Consider the following 17,963-nt stretch of genomic DNA (forward strand, 5'->3'; position numbering starts at 1 on the left):
AGCTATAGCTCCTGTTTGGTGTCCCTTGTCCAGGACTCTTCTTTTACACCTACTAGTTTAGGGGTGATAATCTCTTCTCACTGTTACTAATCCCTGTGTGGATTCCTAAACTCTGTCCACATCCTAGTAAATTGTCCCTTTTAATTTAAAAAGCCTTTTAAATTCAAACATTTGCCTGTGCCATCTATTTTTCCCCTGGGAAGGACTTTGACTGAAACAGCCATACATGTTTCATACATACTGCCTCCACCCGGAAAATCCCAGGACCTTTCCCAATTAGAAGCAGCCACCTCCTAGAAGGTGTAACCACATCCACCTATAGTTACTACAAAATCCAGGACAGGAGCCGTGAATTGGTAGACTGGGATTTCTTCCAGGGCAGGAACACTGTGCTGAGCCTGCATGGAGGCCCCCACCCTCACCGCGGAGCCCAGGTCCCTAGCATAGAGTAGGTTCTCCATCCGAATTCCCTACGGAGGCAGCACCCGGAGGCCCTCAGAGCCTCCAGCCTCAGCTCTCTTCCTCCTCTTCTCTCTCACACCACCTGCTGAACTGCTGGCACCTGTGGGATCTGGGTCACCCTGCTGGCCAGCCGGTTTCCTTCTCGTTGTGCTTGACAGAAGGAAGTTCATCCACGTGATTTTTTGCAGTATCCAGAAAGGGGGGGTAGTTTGTCCTGTGGTGAAAAGCTTGCAGAGGAATGCAGGTTTTAGTCTTAGCCCCACACTGCTGCTATTCCTATGCGAGAATTGTCTCCCCTCGCCACTTAACCCCTTCTCTCTCCCCCCTCAAAAAAAACCCTTGAAACATTTTATTTTGGGATTTGGAATTACACCCTATGCAACAATGAGATAGGAGGAGGTGGCTATGAATAGCCTCTTAGTGTATCATACACCTGAGACCTTCCCCCAAACGCTGCGGAGGAATTATTCAGGCTAGTCAGCCACGAGGCATGTTATTTTTTCAGAAATGTTTATAGCTGGGTAGGCCTGCTTAGTGACTACAGTAGGTACGTTTTCTCTGCGGGAAGCACTTTGAACCGCAAATGCGCACTAAAAGGCAATTGCCATGGAGACAGCGCCTCCTCTGCGGTGCATTTCTCCCGAGTTTTCTTCTTGGGGCGCTTCAGCATCCGCGGGGTGGTCTAGGCACGCGGCTCTGAGAGGTGTCTCGGGCGCAGCAGCCTTGGGCGGGGGGGAGCCCGCTTGGGACTGGAACCCTTGCCCAGGAGTGAAGACTGGAGAAGGCCGCCTATGGTGGGGTGTGCGTGTCGAGGTGGGCGGGGAGAGGTCCTCCGGCTGTGCGGGCCGCCGGCTCCCCTGCCTGTGCGTGGACCACGTGCAGGAGGGGCGCTTGGGGGCCCCGGGCGCGCAGCCGCGGTGGGTGACTGCGCCGGGTCCCGGGGCCCCGAGTACCCGGCGTGTGTGTGCGCGCTTCTGGGCGGGTGGAGGGCCCCGCGCCGCCTTGCTCCCCCTTGAGTGTGTGTGCGCGGCCTCGGCCCAGTGCCCCAACGATCGGTGCCTGCACCCGGGAAGGCGCGCTCGCGCCCGTGCGGGGTGTGAGTGTGTGTGTGTGTGTGTGTGTGTGTGTGTGGTGTGTGTGTGTGTGACTGTGTGTCAGGTGACTTGGGTCACGCAGTCTCTCTCTCCCTCCTCGGGGGAGGAACTGCCGCGCTCCGGCTGACTCCTCCGCCGGCGGGCGGGAGAGCGGGCGGGGCGAGGCGGGGCGGGGCAGGGGGCTCCGGGCGCGCTGGGAACCGCGGGACCCAGACCTGGACGCAGACCGCTGCGGGGGGAAGCGCGGTCCCCGTCTCCGCCCACGGACCTCGGGACAAAACCTCAATTTAGAAATAGGTTGCGAACCGCAGGCCAGGAGGTTTGGCCGAACCCCCACCACCAGGGACCCCCGTCGTCCCCGGGACGGCCGGCCGTGGGCGCGATGAGCCAGGTGCTGGGGAAGCCGCAGCCGGAGGAGGAGGACGACGAGGAGGAGGATGAGCTGGTGGGGCTAGCGGACTACGGAGACGGGCCCGACTCCTCGGACGCCGAGCCGGACAGCGGGGCGGAGGAGGGAGGTGAGCGTCGGGTCCCCGGCTCGGCCCCCCGCCGGGAGGATCTCGGCCGGCACTCCCGCCGGGCCGGGCGCGCGGGCCGCGGACTTGGAGGGGATCCAGGAGAGCGGAGTTTCGCGGTTGAGGTCGGGAGGGGCGCCGGAGGAGCTGTCGCGAGCTGCAAAATGGGGGAGCCCGGGTGCAGGCAGCGGCGGGGGGACCGGGATCGGTGGAGAGGGCAAAGAGGAGGCGTTTGGACTGGAGGAACGCGCGCTCTCGGGCAGTTCCGAGCTCTCCGTAGGGTCTGGGGGTTGGGGAGCGGAGGGACCGCCCGGCGCGCCTGGGACCTCTCCCTGAATGCTGCTATCGAAGCCCGGGTCAGATGTCATGGCTAAAAAAGGCAGCCGGCGGCAGCGTGACTGGCAGGTCGTCGGCAGCTGCGGGTGTCAGTCTTGCCCCGTGTCAACGCGGGAGGGGTCCAGGGGCCGGCGTGGCGGCACCGGTGGAGCGGCTGGGGGATGCGCCCAGGTGATAAGGGTGTCGCCGAGTGGCCGCGGATATCCGGAGATCCAGGCAAATAGGGTTGTTAGGACACCTTATCTCTGCTAGGTGTCACCACCTGGGCATGGCAGCGCCTGCCCTGGAGTGAGCGCGGGGCGGGGAAATACAGGGCCACTTAGAAGCAAACTCTTGTTTCCTTTTCAAAAAGCGGGATTTAGCAATTGGCCAGCCTGTGGGGGCTTCCTGCATTTTATTCTTAAAGCCTAAGGAAATTGAGAGCCTTTTAGGATTCCAGAAAGATTTATCTTTTTTGTTTCCCTCCAAAGCGAGGAAAAAATCCTTTATTGTAAGGTCATTTGGAAAGGTCAGTAGAATAAAGCTGGTCAACACAACATCTAGGTGAAATTGTCAGCTTCCTAAAGAAAGAACTTAGAATGTTCACTTTAAAGAAATTGTAGGAGGGATTAAACGGTACTTTCTTGATTTTGAAGAACCTGTTTTGAAAATTCATTGAACTTATTTTAAATTCTCCATAAACAAAGCCTTTCTCTTGGGGGTGGGAGGGCAGTTTTCAGTTTATTTTACTTACTGTAGGTGCTACTTTCAATGAATCAGAAAGGGAAGAAAGTTAAGTCTTGAGCCTGATAAATGAGAAAGGAGCTTTCCAAGCCACCCTTTTTCAGGGTGCTGGTCCCTAGAGATGTTTTGTGCTAATTGCTTAAACTTCTGTGCACACCTGTGCACCTCTCTCTTCTGCATTCCCCATAATTGGTCTCACAGTCTAGCAGGTGGCCACATTTTTGTAGATAAAGGCTTTCCACCCTTTTGTTGGAGTCTCTAGGGCTACTTTTGGTAATTAAATTGTTCAGTCGCTTCATTATTATTCAAATTGCATTTGTCAGCTCCTCCCCTAGATTTTTAGGAGGCTCCGGAGAGATTCGGAATGGGAATGTATTTGCAAGGTATTTGAAAGGGTAGACGCACAATAGGGTGCAACTGTGATCTCCGAAAAAAAGGAAAAGAAATGAGACTATATTGGGGAGGAAAAACCCTGTAATTTGATATTGTCCTGAGGGCCAGAGACTGGGATCTGGGAAATGCTTGGGGCCTGTTTGTTTTTCCTGCGGTTCTTTAAAGAGGCACTTTGCATTTTTGATTTGGGGACTTGCAGTGAAATTAACACTAGCTGAGGGGAAGGAATTTCCTGAAGGAAGGGCTACCCCAGAGCCAGATGTAGGATGCGCCCCACTGCTCCTAACCCAAGGTAAACCCACCTGTAACTGATGTTTCTGTATCAGGATCTTCCCTTGTGAGTTCTTGGGATCAAACTGGAATCTTGCTAATAAAAGCACGGAGTATATTTGTGTGGTGAGAGAAGCACATATTCCTGAATGAAGCCTGGCCTCTCTCCACCTGATTCTGCTGTGCCATGGTTTGTTCTCTGAAGATTTCCTCTATTATCTAGGGCTCCTGTTCTTTCCAAGTGTTGCTGGCTTGATTTGGGAGTTTAGGCCTGAATGCAGAATCTCTATCAGAACATTTGCTTTTTCACTCAGCAGCTCTAGCAAGGACTGTCCCTGACACCTGTCATGCCAGCTGATGTGGTCCTTGGGAGTCGGGATGGGGGTGGAGGCTGGGAGTCCTGACTTCTGCTCCTGTGGTCTTCCTTTCTTGAGGCAGCAAGGTGTCACCAGGTGGTCATTCTGATTTCTAATGAGCCCTGGGCCCTGTGTTGCCTTATAACCCTGTGTTATTTGGTATTTGGGGTAGATTTTACATTTACAAACTCCAGTAGTGGAAAGTGGGGGTTGGAGAGGAGGACTTATTTTCTCTGAGAAGAGATGAATATGGTGCACTTTGAACCATGAACAAATCATTTCTCTAATGAATTCCAAACCTTCCTAATGGACTTGGTTTGGTGCCTGAGCTTCACAGTGACTTGGGGCTTTTTCCATGAGGTTTAGAACTCTGCCCTGGTGTGTGGGATGCGGGTCTGACCAGCATTGCTATGCAAAAGAATGTGATTGAAGGTGGGTCGTATGATTTTTATTTGCCCGTGGTCTTAAAAGAAACCCTCCCATCTTATTTTTAAACCGAGTTGCCTCCTACATTTTTACTACATTATGCTAAGTTTAAAAATGTTAGTGCAGCTAAGGTGAGCCTTAAACTAAACTACTTTGGCTTACACTCCACATTTTATTCATGAATAGCAGGAGTGTTCTTAGGTACTTTAGTTCTGTTAAGGATCGATTTGGCCGCTTCTGAACCCTCCCCGCCCCCCGCCCCGGCTTTTCAGGGTCCTTAATTAGAGATAAGATGAGTCTCACCTTCAACCCCCATGCTTCAGATAAAACTCCAGAGAGAGGAAGCAATAATTAAACCATTTAAAACAACTGCACCAAAAATAATGGTTTATTTTATTCTTTTATTTTTAGACACAAATGGACTTTAACTCTTAAGTAAATTACAGTGCTTTAAAAACTATAATAATAAGGAAGGCAATTAAATGATCATATTTAATCCGAAAGTGAAGTTATTCTTTCCCAAAGTCTCTCCCAATTTTTAAGGAAAATTTGGCTAAGACGACTGCTCACCCACAGTACAGCTAAGTGTGGTCTTGTTTCCATAGCAGCCCGTGTACTCTCTCAGGGTCTGAGGAAATGACAGTTTAGGTGGTTACAGGAGACACAAAAATCCAGGGTCAGCAGGTGATACTTCCCTGATGGGTATAAAAGTGGTGAATCTGGCAATTCTACTAATCATTAGTCAGCTTTTTTTTTCCCTTAAAATAATATTTTAAACTATTAATGAGTTATCTCTTCTCATTGTTTCTTGAGAGTAAGTAGAATTGTTCTGGTCTGAATCCATGGCTCAGAGATGCCAGGGGACTCTTTTGCAGCCGCAAGGCTGGAACTGAGTGAGATTTAGCATAGGGTCAGATTCATGGAAATTTAAGTCCCTTCTCTTGTCCGTAACGACTTGGGTTGACTACAGTCCTGGCTATAGCTAATCTCTTCTGGTTCTGAAAATACAGATATATGTAAGTGTTGGAAGAGATGGAAGCCTCGAATAATTGAAAATGATGTGACCAAGGTCACACCTTAGGCCCAGAGCTTATTCAAATACACATAGTTAGAGAGTGTATTTTTATATCAGATATTTGTGAACATGTCTCAGTGATTCCTGGTGTCATAGAATCTTGATCCTCTACTTTTACCAGAAATCTCTCCCATTTTAATATTAAAACAGATATGGGGTAGTCTAATGGGAAAAAGATGCAGTAACAGCGAGTTCTGGAGTTCTGGATAAGGGATGTGGCTCAGAGTTTGAAGGATTATCTTTTTCTGTCTGGGGTGCCGGGTCTCAGAGTTCACTCCGCTTTATACAGTCTCACAACTCCCATCCCATAATTTCACTTCCACAGTCATGTCTGCCCTGCTCATTTTTCTTTCTTCTTCTCTACCTCTTTTATTCATGTATTCCTTACCTTTTTCTTTTCTTTTTTTTTTTTAAGGCAACTCTTGGGACTTCCTGACAGTACAGAACTTAAGACTCCATGCTTCCAATGCTGGGGATGTGGGTTTGATCCCTGGTTGGGGAACTAAGATTCGACATGCCACAAGGTGCTACAAAAAAAAAATTTTTTTTAAGAAATTTTAAAAAATGTAAAAAGACAACTTTTAAATTCTCAAAGAAGGCTTTAAAGCTCTCCTGTGACAGTGGCTTTCCCTGGTTCTGCTGTGACATGCAAGACAAATGGGGGTTTTTTCACTTCTGACCTAAAGCACCCAGATTGTGGGTGGACTTTCTCCTCTTGGGGACCTCTGGGGAAGACTCCAGCTCTGTTTCTCCGTGTGTGAAATAAACTTGATCACTCTCAGAGTGATAGTTTGGGGGAAAAAAGAAAAGCTCACAAGAATACTTTTCCTTTCTTGCAGAAGCATGGGTAGGTCAGAACACATTAGAGATATGTTGTTTGTTTTCTTATTTTGGCTGGGTCACATGGCTTTTGGGATCTTAGTTCCTCCTCCAGGGATTGAACCTGGGCCATGGCAGTGAAAGCACAGAGTTCTAACCAATGAAGCACCAGGAATTCCCAGGAATGTTATTAAATACATATGCAAAGGAAATATTCATGTATGGAATCATGTTTACCTGCCAGTGTGATGTGAGAGGATTTGAGAACAATTTGATCTTCACATATAAATAAAAATCACCTTCAAAAGCCTTTCTGCCTTTGAAAATATGTATTCTGATTGAATTTAGCTTTCCTTATGAAGTAGTTAATCAGAGTAAATCTTCATCATTTTTTGCATATTCTCTTATTAACAATACTACTCATATATTTAATTCCTGCTTGGGTTGGAATTTCTTACTGGACGTCTGGGTCTTGAATGTGCAAATAGTTCCACTGATCAGAAATATAAAGGACTACAGATAATGATGCAAATAGAAGCAATCCCGAGGCCTCTTCATAAAACCGTAAGTGTGTATCAGTAGAACCTTAAGCCCTTGTGAACCCCACAGAATACTAATAGCAAAGACATTCTAACTTCCTCAAGGGTGATTGAGCCTCTCACTGGTCACATTCCACAAAAGACCCTCTCGTTACCTAGGCTTGGGCTAAGGGAGAAAGAAAAAAGAACAATGGAAGTGTGTGTGTGTGTACACTCTAACAGAAACTGATAGAGGAGATAAAGGCTCATGGGCTCCGATACATGTATGGGCATTTACACAGCTAGTAAGTGGGCAAGCTTGGATCTGAATCCCAGTCTGGTACTAATGGGCTTCCCTGATGGCTCAGTGGTAAAGAATCTGCCTGCAATGCAGGAGACCCAGGTTCGATCTCTGGGTCGGGAAGATCCCCTGGGGAAAGGAATGACAACCCACTCCAGTATTCTTTCCAGAGAATCCCTTGCACAGAAGAGCCAGGTCGGCTACAGTCCACGGGGTCACAAGGAGTCAGACACGACTGAGCGACTAACTCCATTCCACTCTGGCACTAACACAGTATTTTTTCAACCATTCCATTTGCTACCACTATCCTTTTGTTAAATCTTTGTTTTATTTTCCAGTTTTGAGTCTGTTCAAAGGTGTCACCTCTTGGAGAACTTCCCTTAATAATAATAGCTCTTAGTTGTCAGAGACATCAGAATTTAGGAAATGGGTTTCATACAATGCCTTGTCCTCCCCAGGAAGTCAGGGTCAACCCTGTCAGAACCTCAGTTCCCATTTTCCTGATTTCTGGTCCCTTCTTTGTTGTGAACGTTCCCAGCCCACAGGATCGGTCAGATGTGGCCCCCCACGCAGCCCAGCCCTCAAGTCCCTGATCCATCTTTCTCTCTCTGTAATTTTTGACAGGGCTCTGCCACTTCGGGGTTAAGTCATTAACCTGAAGGTGTTAAATGCTGACAACGGCCCAGTTAGATAACTCCTCATAATGCTACCCCTTGGGTGACTGAGTTTCCCTGGGATCCCCAGTGGTCTAGTTACAAAGCTCCGTCTGCTATTTGTGAAATTGGGTATCAGGACCCAGTGGAAGATAGGTATGTTCAGTGCCTCTGATCACAGTGGATAAGCTTTACTAGGTCATAAAACTCACCCTCTTGATACCTAAGTGCTGGCTGTGCCAAAGTCAGATGTGGAGTTTCTTCTTAAAGTTTCAGTTCACATTCTGCTCACTTTCTTTTCTTTTTAAAAAAATATCTTTGGCTGCACTGCACAGCATGCAAGATCTTAGTTCTGCAACAAGACCCCAGTGGACGCATGGAGTCTTAAGCACTGGACCACCAGGGAAGTCCCATCAATCACTTTCATTTCATCATCCCAACCAGTGAATGTCTATTGAGTGTTTGTTATGGTAAACACTGAGGGCTGAGTTTTCACATCTGACAAAGGATGAGTGTTATCAATTTAAGGATTAGAGATGACACTGTGTGCTTTGTAGGTGGTCTGTAAATGCTAACTCTTAGTGATAAGAGGTTGGAACAGGTTGGTTTGAGCCATTTCACTGTGAACAAGGCTCAAACCTCTCCAATGTGCCCTCACCCTCAGCCAACAAGATAGGGGGAAAATGGACCAACAAAGCATAGACCATCTCAGCAACCTGCATTACCATTTCAAACCTTCCTGCATCTTCATAGTTGTATGCTTTCTGAGGTCCCAGTCTTTTTCTCATCTGAGCCATAGGCCAGTAGACACCCTGGACTCAATGACTTCAGATCCCTGTTCAGCCTCTTTGCCTTTACAGCTTGGTAAGTGGGCCCTTGTTCACTTGATCTTCCAGTTGGGAACCTGGGATTTCTTTCTCCCTTGTCCCCTGTGTTCAGAGGATCACTGAGTATTATTGAGTGAATTTAAGCTTCTCGTGGATCCATTCTTTCTGCCCATTTCCAAATTCGTCTCATTTGTGTTTCTAGAACAACCTCCTTCTCATTGTCAGGGAGGAAAAACTCTTAGGTTCTTAACTGGAGTCCTGCAAATTAAACTGACAAAAGATATGAACAAGAGAAAAATAGGTTTAGTTAAGTACTGATGCATTCGAGTTCACAAAAAATTCAACTCAAGGAGGCAGTTAGAATTTGGGACTTATATACCATCTTAAGAGAGGAGGAGGAGAGGTAGAGAGACACTTCTGAGAAAAATGACTTCAAAGGGGATGGGGGAAAGGGGTTTGGTGACATTGTTTGGGTGTAGCCAACTTCTTTTTGTCTCTGTCTCCAAAAAAAGATGAGAGTTGCTCCTGGGGAGGAGATTTTTGACAGTTGAGTTCTTTGGAGGAGGATCTGCTTTGCGCAAAAAAGGGATTTCAAGAACTCCAGTGCCTTTAGCTCAAAATAATCTTCTTTTCAAGCCATAGTGGCTTATTCTAGAAGTCTTCACAGCCCCCACGCTGACACCCTCGAGTGGAGTGAGTCTCTGGAACGTGCGTCCTGGTCATGTTGTGCATGTGTGTCTGTTGCTCAGTTGTGTCTGATTCTGCGACTGCGTGGACTGTAGTCTTCCAGGCTCCTCTGTCCATGGGATTCTCCAGACGAGGATGCTGGAGTGGGTTGCCATTTCCTTCTCCAGCGGCTCTTCCCGACCCAAGGAACGAACCCAGGTCTCCTACGTTACAGGCAGACTTGTTACTGACTGAATCACCAGGGAAGCCCCTGATCCTGTTAGTCTCTACTTAAAAATCCTTAGTGATTTCCTCATCGCTTTCAGAGTAAAATCCAGAGTTCCCTGCATTTTATTCACAACTTAGCCTGTTAATCTATCAACTAATTTATTTAATGGTATTTATTGGGCTCATGGACTTCCCTGGTGGCTCAGATGGTAAAGCGTCTGCCTGGAATGCAGGAGACCTGGGTTTGATCCCTGGGTTGGGAAGATCCCCTGGAGAAGGAAATGGCAACCCACTCCAGTACTCTTGCCTGGAAAATCCCATGGACAGAGGAGCCTGGTAAGCTACGGTCCATGGGGTCGCAAAGAGTCAGACAAGACTGAACGACTTCACTTTATTGGGCTCATACCACGTGCTACCAAGTTTTTTGCCTGCGTGTATATAAGACAAACAATAAACAAATCAAGACAAACATAAAGTAAAAAGATAGTTTGTATAGTGAAGTACTATGAAGAAGACACAGGGATATTAGGAAGTGGTTGGGGCCCACTGAGGCAAGGGAAGGTGAAATTGCCCCTGGGCTGGTTGGGAGGAAGAGCCAGGTGAGGCCTGGGGAAAGCCAATCGAGTGGAGGGAGGAGCAAGTGGAAGCCCGAAGGTGAGGAAGCAGAAGGCCAGTGTGCCTGCAGGACGGGGAACTGGCAGGGAGGATGAACCAGGAATGGGATGAGAGGTGAGCCCACCTAGGGCCTTTTAGGGAAAGAAGGTATTTGGATTTTATTCTAAGTTCTATGGGAGGCCTTTGGAGAGTGGGCAGGCTTTTCTTGTCTTTAAACTATGTTCCTTAAACTCCAGGAAGGCCAAATTTCTTCCTGGCACGACCTTTCCCTCATTCATCTCTTTTATGCCTCCTCTCCTAGAAGACTCAGGTGATTTCTCCAGGGAGCCTTCTCGCTGAATCCATAACACCTAGATAGCTGTGCATTGTAAAGCTGTCAGTTTTTCTCGTCTATTTTCCTCTCTAATCACTAAGAAATGAAGTTTTTCTTTGTGTCTGCAGCCCCTGGCTCAGCCCTGTCGAACTTGGCAGACATTCAGGGAACCTTTATGAAACGGGAACAAACTGGCCTCTTGTAAATTTCACCTCACTCTGGCAACTTCCTGCAAACCCCCACCTGCATTTTTAAAGAGCCCTTTCTGGGGTCCCAGCTCTAGTCCCAGATTTTTTCTGTAGTTCCTTTCTGATTTTCCTTAAAATACATAAGGAAATACATAATGGCCCTCTCATTGCTCTTTTCAAAGCAGCTCTCCTTCATTCTCTTTCATGGATCACTTTCCTTAGGTGATTCTTCTCAAACTTAAGCAAGTGGGTGAAGCTCAGGGAAATGTGATGGGTGGAGGGCAGCCCTCTGCAGGAGACCCCTGGGTGTTTCCTTTTCTGATGTGAGCTCCTGACTACCAGTCCCAGAGTAGAACAAGATCCTCTGAGAAACCCCATAGGATTTCAGAAGCAGGGATATTTGAGAGAGTGGGGGAGGATGAGAAGGAAAATTTTTGCCAGCAGGCTTTTCTTTTTTTGGCCGAGTCATGAAGCATGCAGGATCTTAGTTCCCTGAGCAGGGATCAAACTTGTTCCCCCTACAGTGAAAATGTGGAGTCTTAACTACTCCACCGGGGTAGTCTCGTCAGCAGGCTTTTCTGATGTAAGAAACCTCCCCTGAACAACAGCAGTGGCATACGAAACTTTTGACTGTGGGTCCACAATAAAAAAAAAAGCGTTTATATTGTGAAACAGCACCCACCTACGTATAAGTGAATTTGAGAGTTTCCCTAGCAGCATTTACTCGTGTCATGCGTAACACACTCTGGTATTTTCTAGTCTTCTTTTCTTTTCGTTGCAGTTCTAGTTGAGTGCCAGCTGGTTGGCGGCTAAGGCCCTGATGAGGGCGCTAGTACATACCAGTCCTGTGACCTTGGGCCAGTTCATTAGCCCAAGTTCCTCAGGGGTAGAACAGACTTGCTTTTCCTCATTGGGTGGATAAAGTTTGTAGACATGTCTAGTGAGGTCCCTGGCACATGGTGTATTACTGTACATGCCAATTAAATATGGGCTTTCAAGGTGGCTCAGTGAGAAAGAATCCACCTGCCAATGCCAGAGGCTTGGGTTCGATCCCTGGACTGGGAAGATCCTCTGCAGCGTGTGTGTGCCCAGTCGTGTCCAGCTCTTTGCGACCCCAGGGGCTGTCGCCCGCCAGGCTCCTTTGACCACGGCATTTTCCAGGCAAGAATACTTGGAGTGGGTTGCCATTTCCTCCTCCAGAGGATCCTCCTGACCCAGGGATTGAACCTGTCTCATCTTGTCTCCTGCATTGGCAGGTGGATTCTTTACCACTAGCGCCACCTCGGAAGCCTACCCTGGAGTAGGAAATGGCAACCCACTTCAGTATTCTTGCCTGGGAAATCCCATGGACAGAGGAGCCTGGTGGGCTATAGTCCTTGGGGTCACAAAGAGCTGGGCACGACTTAGCAACTAAACAACAATAGTTAAATATGATAAAATACATCTGCATGGGGGTCAGTGTAGGGGTCTCTACAGAGTTCTTGCTGATCTGACTCACCATTTCCCAGCTGTTTATAGTTGGTGGCACATGCTTGAATTTGGCCAGGAAAAGGAAATACTTCCAGCTGTGTGTGTATATTATAACCATATGTATATTTCACTTCCCAGCCACTCTATGTATGTAAACACTCATACACATTCCCTCCTCTTTCTACAATGGTCTCTATCTATCACCTCCAAATTCTCCCAAGAGAAAGAGAGCCAACCTGCAGGGCAGCGCTGTCAGTGATCATGCCACATAGAGTCTTGCAGACCCTGCTGAAGGTTAAAATCTGCACCCACATCCAGCATAAACTGAGAAGAGATGAAGACATTTATAAGCACTGAAATATTTTTGTGGTTGTACATAATTTAATGTGATGCACCTGTTTTATATTTTGAGAAACTTATTCTTCTATTTAAAAAAATTAATACGCAACTGTGCTTTTCTAACAAGAACCATACTACTGTGTTACTTTTTGTCTACCTCTCTCTCACCAATCTCCCATGTCTGCCTTGTCTGGAATTTTAGCTTCCAATTTTTTATTCCAAAATATAAAATCAATACTTATTGTAAATTAATAGATTTCAATAAAATTTGTCTTCCATTGCTTATTGCATTTCACCATATTTGAGTGTATTTTCTTTTAGGAGTATATCCTTGAGTAATTCTTTCAAAGAGATTAAATAGGCAGTAAGCTTTCAGAGTCCTTCGATGTCTGAAAATGTCTTTTTTTTTTTTGGCTGCACCAGGAGCCTTGCAGGATCTTACTTCCCAAATCAGGGATTGAACCCTGGGCCTCCCAGCAGTGGAAATTTACAGTCTTTACTACTGGACTGCCAGGGAATTCCTGGAAAACATCTTGCTACACTTGTTGCTCTCCTACATTTGAGACATACTGTGACTGGGTATATAAATCTGGGGTGAAAGATATTTTCCTTCAGTCCTTGACATATGATACTCTCCTGTTCTCTTCTTTCATTCATGTTGTTAAGAAGTCTGATGTCTTTATGAGTCCTTTGTAGGTAATAGTTTTCCTCTTTTCATAGTTTTAAGTTTTATTATTATCCTTGATGTTTTGAGAAGGAAATGGCAACCCACTCCAGTATTCTTGCCTGGAGAATCCCATGGCTAGAGGAGCTCAGTGGGCTGCAGTTCATGGGGTCGCAAAGAGTCGGACACGACTGAGCGACTTCACTTCACTTTGATGTTTTGAAGTTTTACTATAATTATTCTTGGTGTGGGGATGTTTTTGTTTAAATTTCTCCTTTTTACTTTGTGGGCATGTTCATTTTAATTGGAAAAGGATTATCTATTTGGTTTAGTATTGCTTTCCCCCATATTCTGTAATTTTTCTTTTTGGAACTTGTTTGAAGAATAATGGGACTTTCGAATTTCATTCTTGATGTCACTTTTACCTTTACTTCAGACTTTCCATTGTTCTGTCCCTTTGTACTGTGTTCTGAGAGACTGACTTTCCAGTCACTAATGCCGTGTTCATCTGCTTATTCTGTTTTTCAATGCATGTATCCTCCCCTCCGGCCAGTTATGTTTCTATTTCTGAGATTCATTAAGACCCTTTTCCATAACTGCTCTTTTTCTGAACTGTCCTTGTTTCGTGACTGCCACATTTCTAACTTTGCCTGTTTTCTGCATTTTTCTTACAATGTTGGTTTATTTTCTTGATCTTTCACTGGGTTTCATACTTGGTCTTTTATTTTTGTCAGTCATGAAGCTGTTTTTTTTTTTAAAGTTGGAATATATTTCACATACCATAATATTTGCCTTTTCAAGTATATAGATCAGTGGTTTTACTATATTCACAAAGGGATACAAACATCACTGCTATTTAATTCCAGAACATTTTCATCACTCCAGAGAAAACACATAACCATTAATGGTCACTTCCCGTTTCCCCCTGCTCTCCAGCCGCTGGCAACCATGAAGTACCTTCTGTCTTTATGAATTTGTCTGTTGTGGACTTTTCATATAAACAGAATCAAACAATTTGTGACCTTTTGTGTCTTCTTTCATTTGGCATAACATTTTCAACATTCATCGTGTTGTGGCACAAATCAATACTTCATTCCTTTTTAATGGCTGAATGATATTCCATTATATGGGTATACGACATTTTGTTAATTCACATTTCAGCTGATGGCCATTGGATTGTTTCCACTTTTTGGCTATTATGAGTAGTGCTTCTGTGAACACTCATGTACAGATTTTTGCTTGGACATATGTAAGTTCTTCTAGGAGTAGAATTGCTAGGTCATATGGTGACTCAGTGTTTAAGCTTTTGAGGACCTACCAAACTGTTTTTTCAAAGCACACCATTTTATGTTATCACCAGCAGTGTATGAGAGATCCCATTTCCTGACATTCTCACCAACACTTGTTATTGTCAATCTTTTTTAACCTATCCTAGTGGGGTATGATGTGGCATCTCATTTTTTTCATATGCATTGCCTTTATGACTAATGATGTTGAACATCTTTGCATGTGTTTATTAGCCATATGTGTATCTTTGGAGAAATGTCTATTTAAATCCTTTACACATTTTAAAATTGGATTATCTTTTTATTGTTGAATTGTAAGAGTTCTTTATGTATTCTGGATACTAGACCCTTCTCATATATATGGTTTGCAAATGTTTTCTCCCACTCGGTGGATTGTCTTCACTTTTCTGATGTGTCCTTTGAAGCCACAAGGTTTTAAATTTTGATGAAGTCCAAAATTGTTTCTTTGAGGCATAATTCAAATAAACAATCATCTCTTTAGCAAACACTGATGATCTGGGCAAAGAAGGACTTTGCTCTGGAATGCTAAGATGGATTCTTTCCCTGTGTAGTCGTTCCAGGAAACCTCTAGTCTTTACACTCTAGAGCTCCTGCTTGTGATGGGGAATTGCCTGGGTTTTCTGGCCCTCTGAGATGGTGTGAGAGATGGTGATGCAGCATTTTTCAGGGTTTTTCACTTACTAAAAGCTGGCCCCTTGATGAGGGAGTGATGGAGTTTGCGCTTTCTATATTTGAAAAGGTAGTATTGTCTGTGGATCCTAAATCATGTGTAAGGCGGAAGTGAAACTCCTCTCACTAACCACTGTGACAGCCTCTCACCTTCCTTCTTGTTTTGTGGTTTTCCCAGTTCTGGACTTTAGCGACCCCTTCAGCACGGAGGTAAAGCCGAGGATCCTGCTCATGGGCCTAAGAAGGAGTGGCAAGTCATCCATCCAGAAAGTCGTCTTTCATAAAATGTCTCCCAACGAAACTCTGTTCTTGGAGAGCACGAACAAGATCTGCCGGGAGGACGTTTCCAACAGCTCCTTTGTTAATTTTCAGATTTGGGACTTCCCAGGACAGATTGACTTTTTCGACCCTACCTTTGACTATGAGATGATCTTCCGAGGAACAGGAGCACTGATATTTGTCATAGACTCCCAGGTAAGGCTCCATCTCGGTGTCTGGTGGGACTGCAATGACCCTCCTCCCCTACGTTGACACAAGTTCCCTTGCGATCATTTGGGTTTGGGTCTTAGGGTCAGGAATAGGCATTTCTACCAGACTAGCATTTCTCAGTTGTGGCTGTCTGGCTTTGGAAAGGGGAGGAAAAAATCTCCCTTCACACAACCCTGACCAACAAGCAGTGTTTGGGAACTGTGTGCTCTCAGCAAGCCTAAAGAGGACCTCCCAGAGGGAGGGGACCACTGTGATAGCCAATGAAAGCAGCTATGTGTCCCCTCTCTGCTACTCTTGGCAGATATCTCTAAAAGATCACAGGTTCTCTGCAACAAAAATACATGATTATCTACATTTTAAAGTGTTTACTATGGCCTGTGAAGATCAAGTTCTCTGAGTGTGGACATTTTTCTTCTGAATCAAACTATTGCAGTTCCTACTAGTATACCGTTAAGGCAGCATGACTAGTATGTATTTTAGAGGTAACTAAATACAAAATGTGAAATTTGAGATACATATATTTTTTTCTACTTCATCTGTGTATCTGTGCTTGACTAAGAGTTTAGCATTAATTCTATTTTTGGTTTCTGTTTGTACTGAAAACCTTGTTCACATAAGGTGGATATGGGGTGATTTTTGCTCTAGCATTTACTCAGTTATTTAAATTCCTTCCAAGTTGTATCCGCTAGGTTACCTGATTTTCTATCACACACAAAAATATTTTTTGTGGTTTACCAGTAGACAATCCTGATTGTGTTTTCATTTTAACTTTGCTGAAAGCAAAGAATTGGGAGCCGCTTGGCTGGAAAAGAACCTTATCACCCAGGCTTGAAAGTCACTCACTTTATTGGTATTCAGACCAGCCTTCTGAATGGTCTCTTTGGTTCCCTGGGCCTTTCTCCTGTGAAGTGGGGGACGGAGCTGATGGTGTAAGGGCAGGAGGAGAGGGAGACAGCAGGACTAAAAATGCATCTCAGGCAGGTGGTCTTAGGAAAAAGCACAGGTAGCAGACTGGGACATTGACAGTTATTTTTCAAACTATTCCACGTGCGGTTGCTCTTAGAAAGTGTCCCCAATGGTGGGCCAGCCAGAAGGCCCTCCTGAGGGCTCTCTTTTGCAGCTGTAGGGAATTAAAAGTCCTACAGCAATGCCCTAAGCCAACTCTAAGCTCAGGTCTCAATGTTTGCCTGAAACTGTAGGCCTGCAAATGGACAGGTGGGGCTGAGCCTCTTGCGAGCCCAGTCATGTTGGGGAAGAAGGGCTATGAAGACCATTGGTCATAATGGTTCTGAGTCCACGCTTGCAGAACTATTCTCGGACAAGACTACTCATGCCTGAGAGCATTGTAAACTCACTCATGGATCGAGGTGCCTGTTTAATATAATAATGAAATTTGCAACTCAGCCTTTTAGTTCCAAGTGACTGCACGGTGAACTTGTGGAGCTGTGGGAGCATGGCCAGATGGTTTGAAGTTCTTTTTCTCCTTTGTGTGTGGGGTAGTGGACTAGGGAGGCTGTCCATTCCAATATCTGCTCCATGGACAGCCATGCCTCTCTTCCTGTGGGCCCATCCAGAGATGCATGCCTCCAGCACCTTCACTGGGTCCAGGCGCTGCTGGGGGCCACACCTTCCTGGCTGTCCTGCTCATCCTGACCTGTTTCCCGGCCCATCTGTGGTTTTGGCAGTATCCCCTTCTTCTTGTCTCAGGCTGGCCAGCACCATAAGTCAGGAAGCTTGAAGCCCAGGCAGGCAGGCGGTGAGCAGGCCACTCACTGGGGGGAGGCTCCGGGCTGTCAGGCCCCTCTGTCTCCGCTAAGCTCCCTTTTCTCCCTGGGTCTTGCAGCTGCTGCACTGGGTAGCAGCAGCAGTGGCCCTGCCCGTGGGTAAGTAGATTCCAGCCCTGACTCATCCCTTCAGGACTGTGGCTCAGGAAGCACTTAGCATCAGTATCAGATTGTGTACACATACAATTTACATTTATGGAATTTGAATTGCCAGTGCAACTCTGTCTCACGTGTTGATAATACAGCTTTAATGTGATAAAATAGGTACACTTGCCAGTTTTTTCATTGTTCACGGTGTTTTTATTGCCTCAGTAATCTCCCTTTTTTTGGTTTGTTTGATTGAAGTATAGTTGATTTACAAATTGTATTAGTTTCAGGTGATATATATTGAAGAATATATATGTATATATTCTTTTTCAGATTCTTTTCCTTATAGGTTATAAAATCTTGAGTATAGTTCTTT

At 45.7% G+C, this 17,963-nt stretch overlaps 1 protein-coding gene across 1 annotated transcript in view; it reads left to right on the top strand.

Moving 5' to 3' along the window:
* The first annotated feature begins 1,488 nt into the window (after positions 1-1,488).
* The window catches only part of RRAGD (Ras related GTP binding D), a 38,183-nt gene continuing 21,708 nt past the window's right edge, over positions 1,489-17,963 (top strand). Inside the window, exons 1-2 of the mRNA XM_069598284.1 lie at positions 1,489-2,074; positions 15,406-15,701. Of these exons, the coding sequence (XP_069454385.1) occupies positions 1,939-2,074; positions 15,406-15,701 (432 nt within the window). The 5' untranslated portion in view covers positions 1,489-1,938. The remainder of the gene's footprint in view (positions 2,075-15,405; positions 15,702-17,963) is intronic.

This window comes from Ovis canadensis, chromosome 8 (genome assembly GCF_042477335.2).
Source record: "Ovis canadensis isolate MfBH-ARS-UI-01 breed Bighorn chromosome 8, ARS-UI_OviCan_v2, whole genome shotgun sequence".
In the NCBI taxonomy this organism is placed as follows: Eukaryota; Metazoa; Chordata; class Mammalia; order Artiodactyla; family Bovidae; genus Ovis; species Ovis canadensis.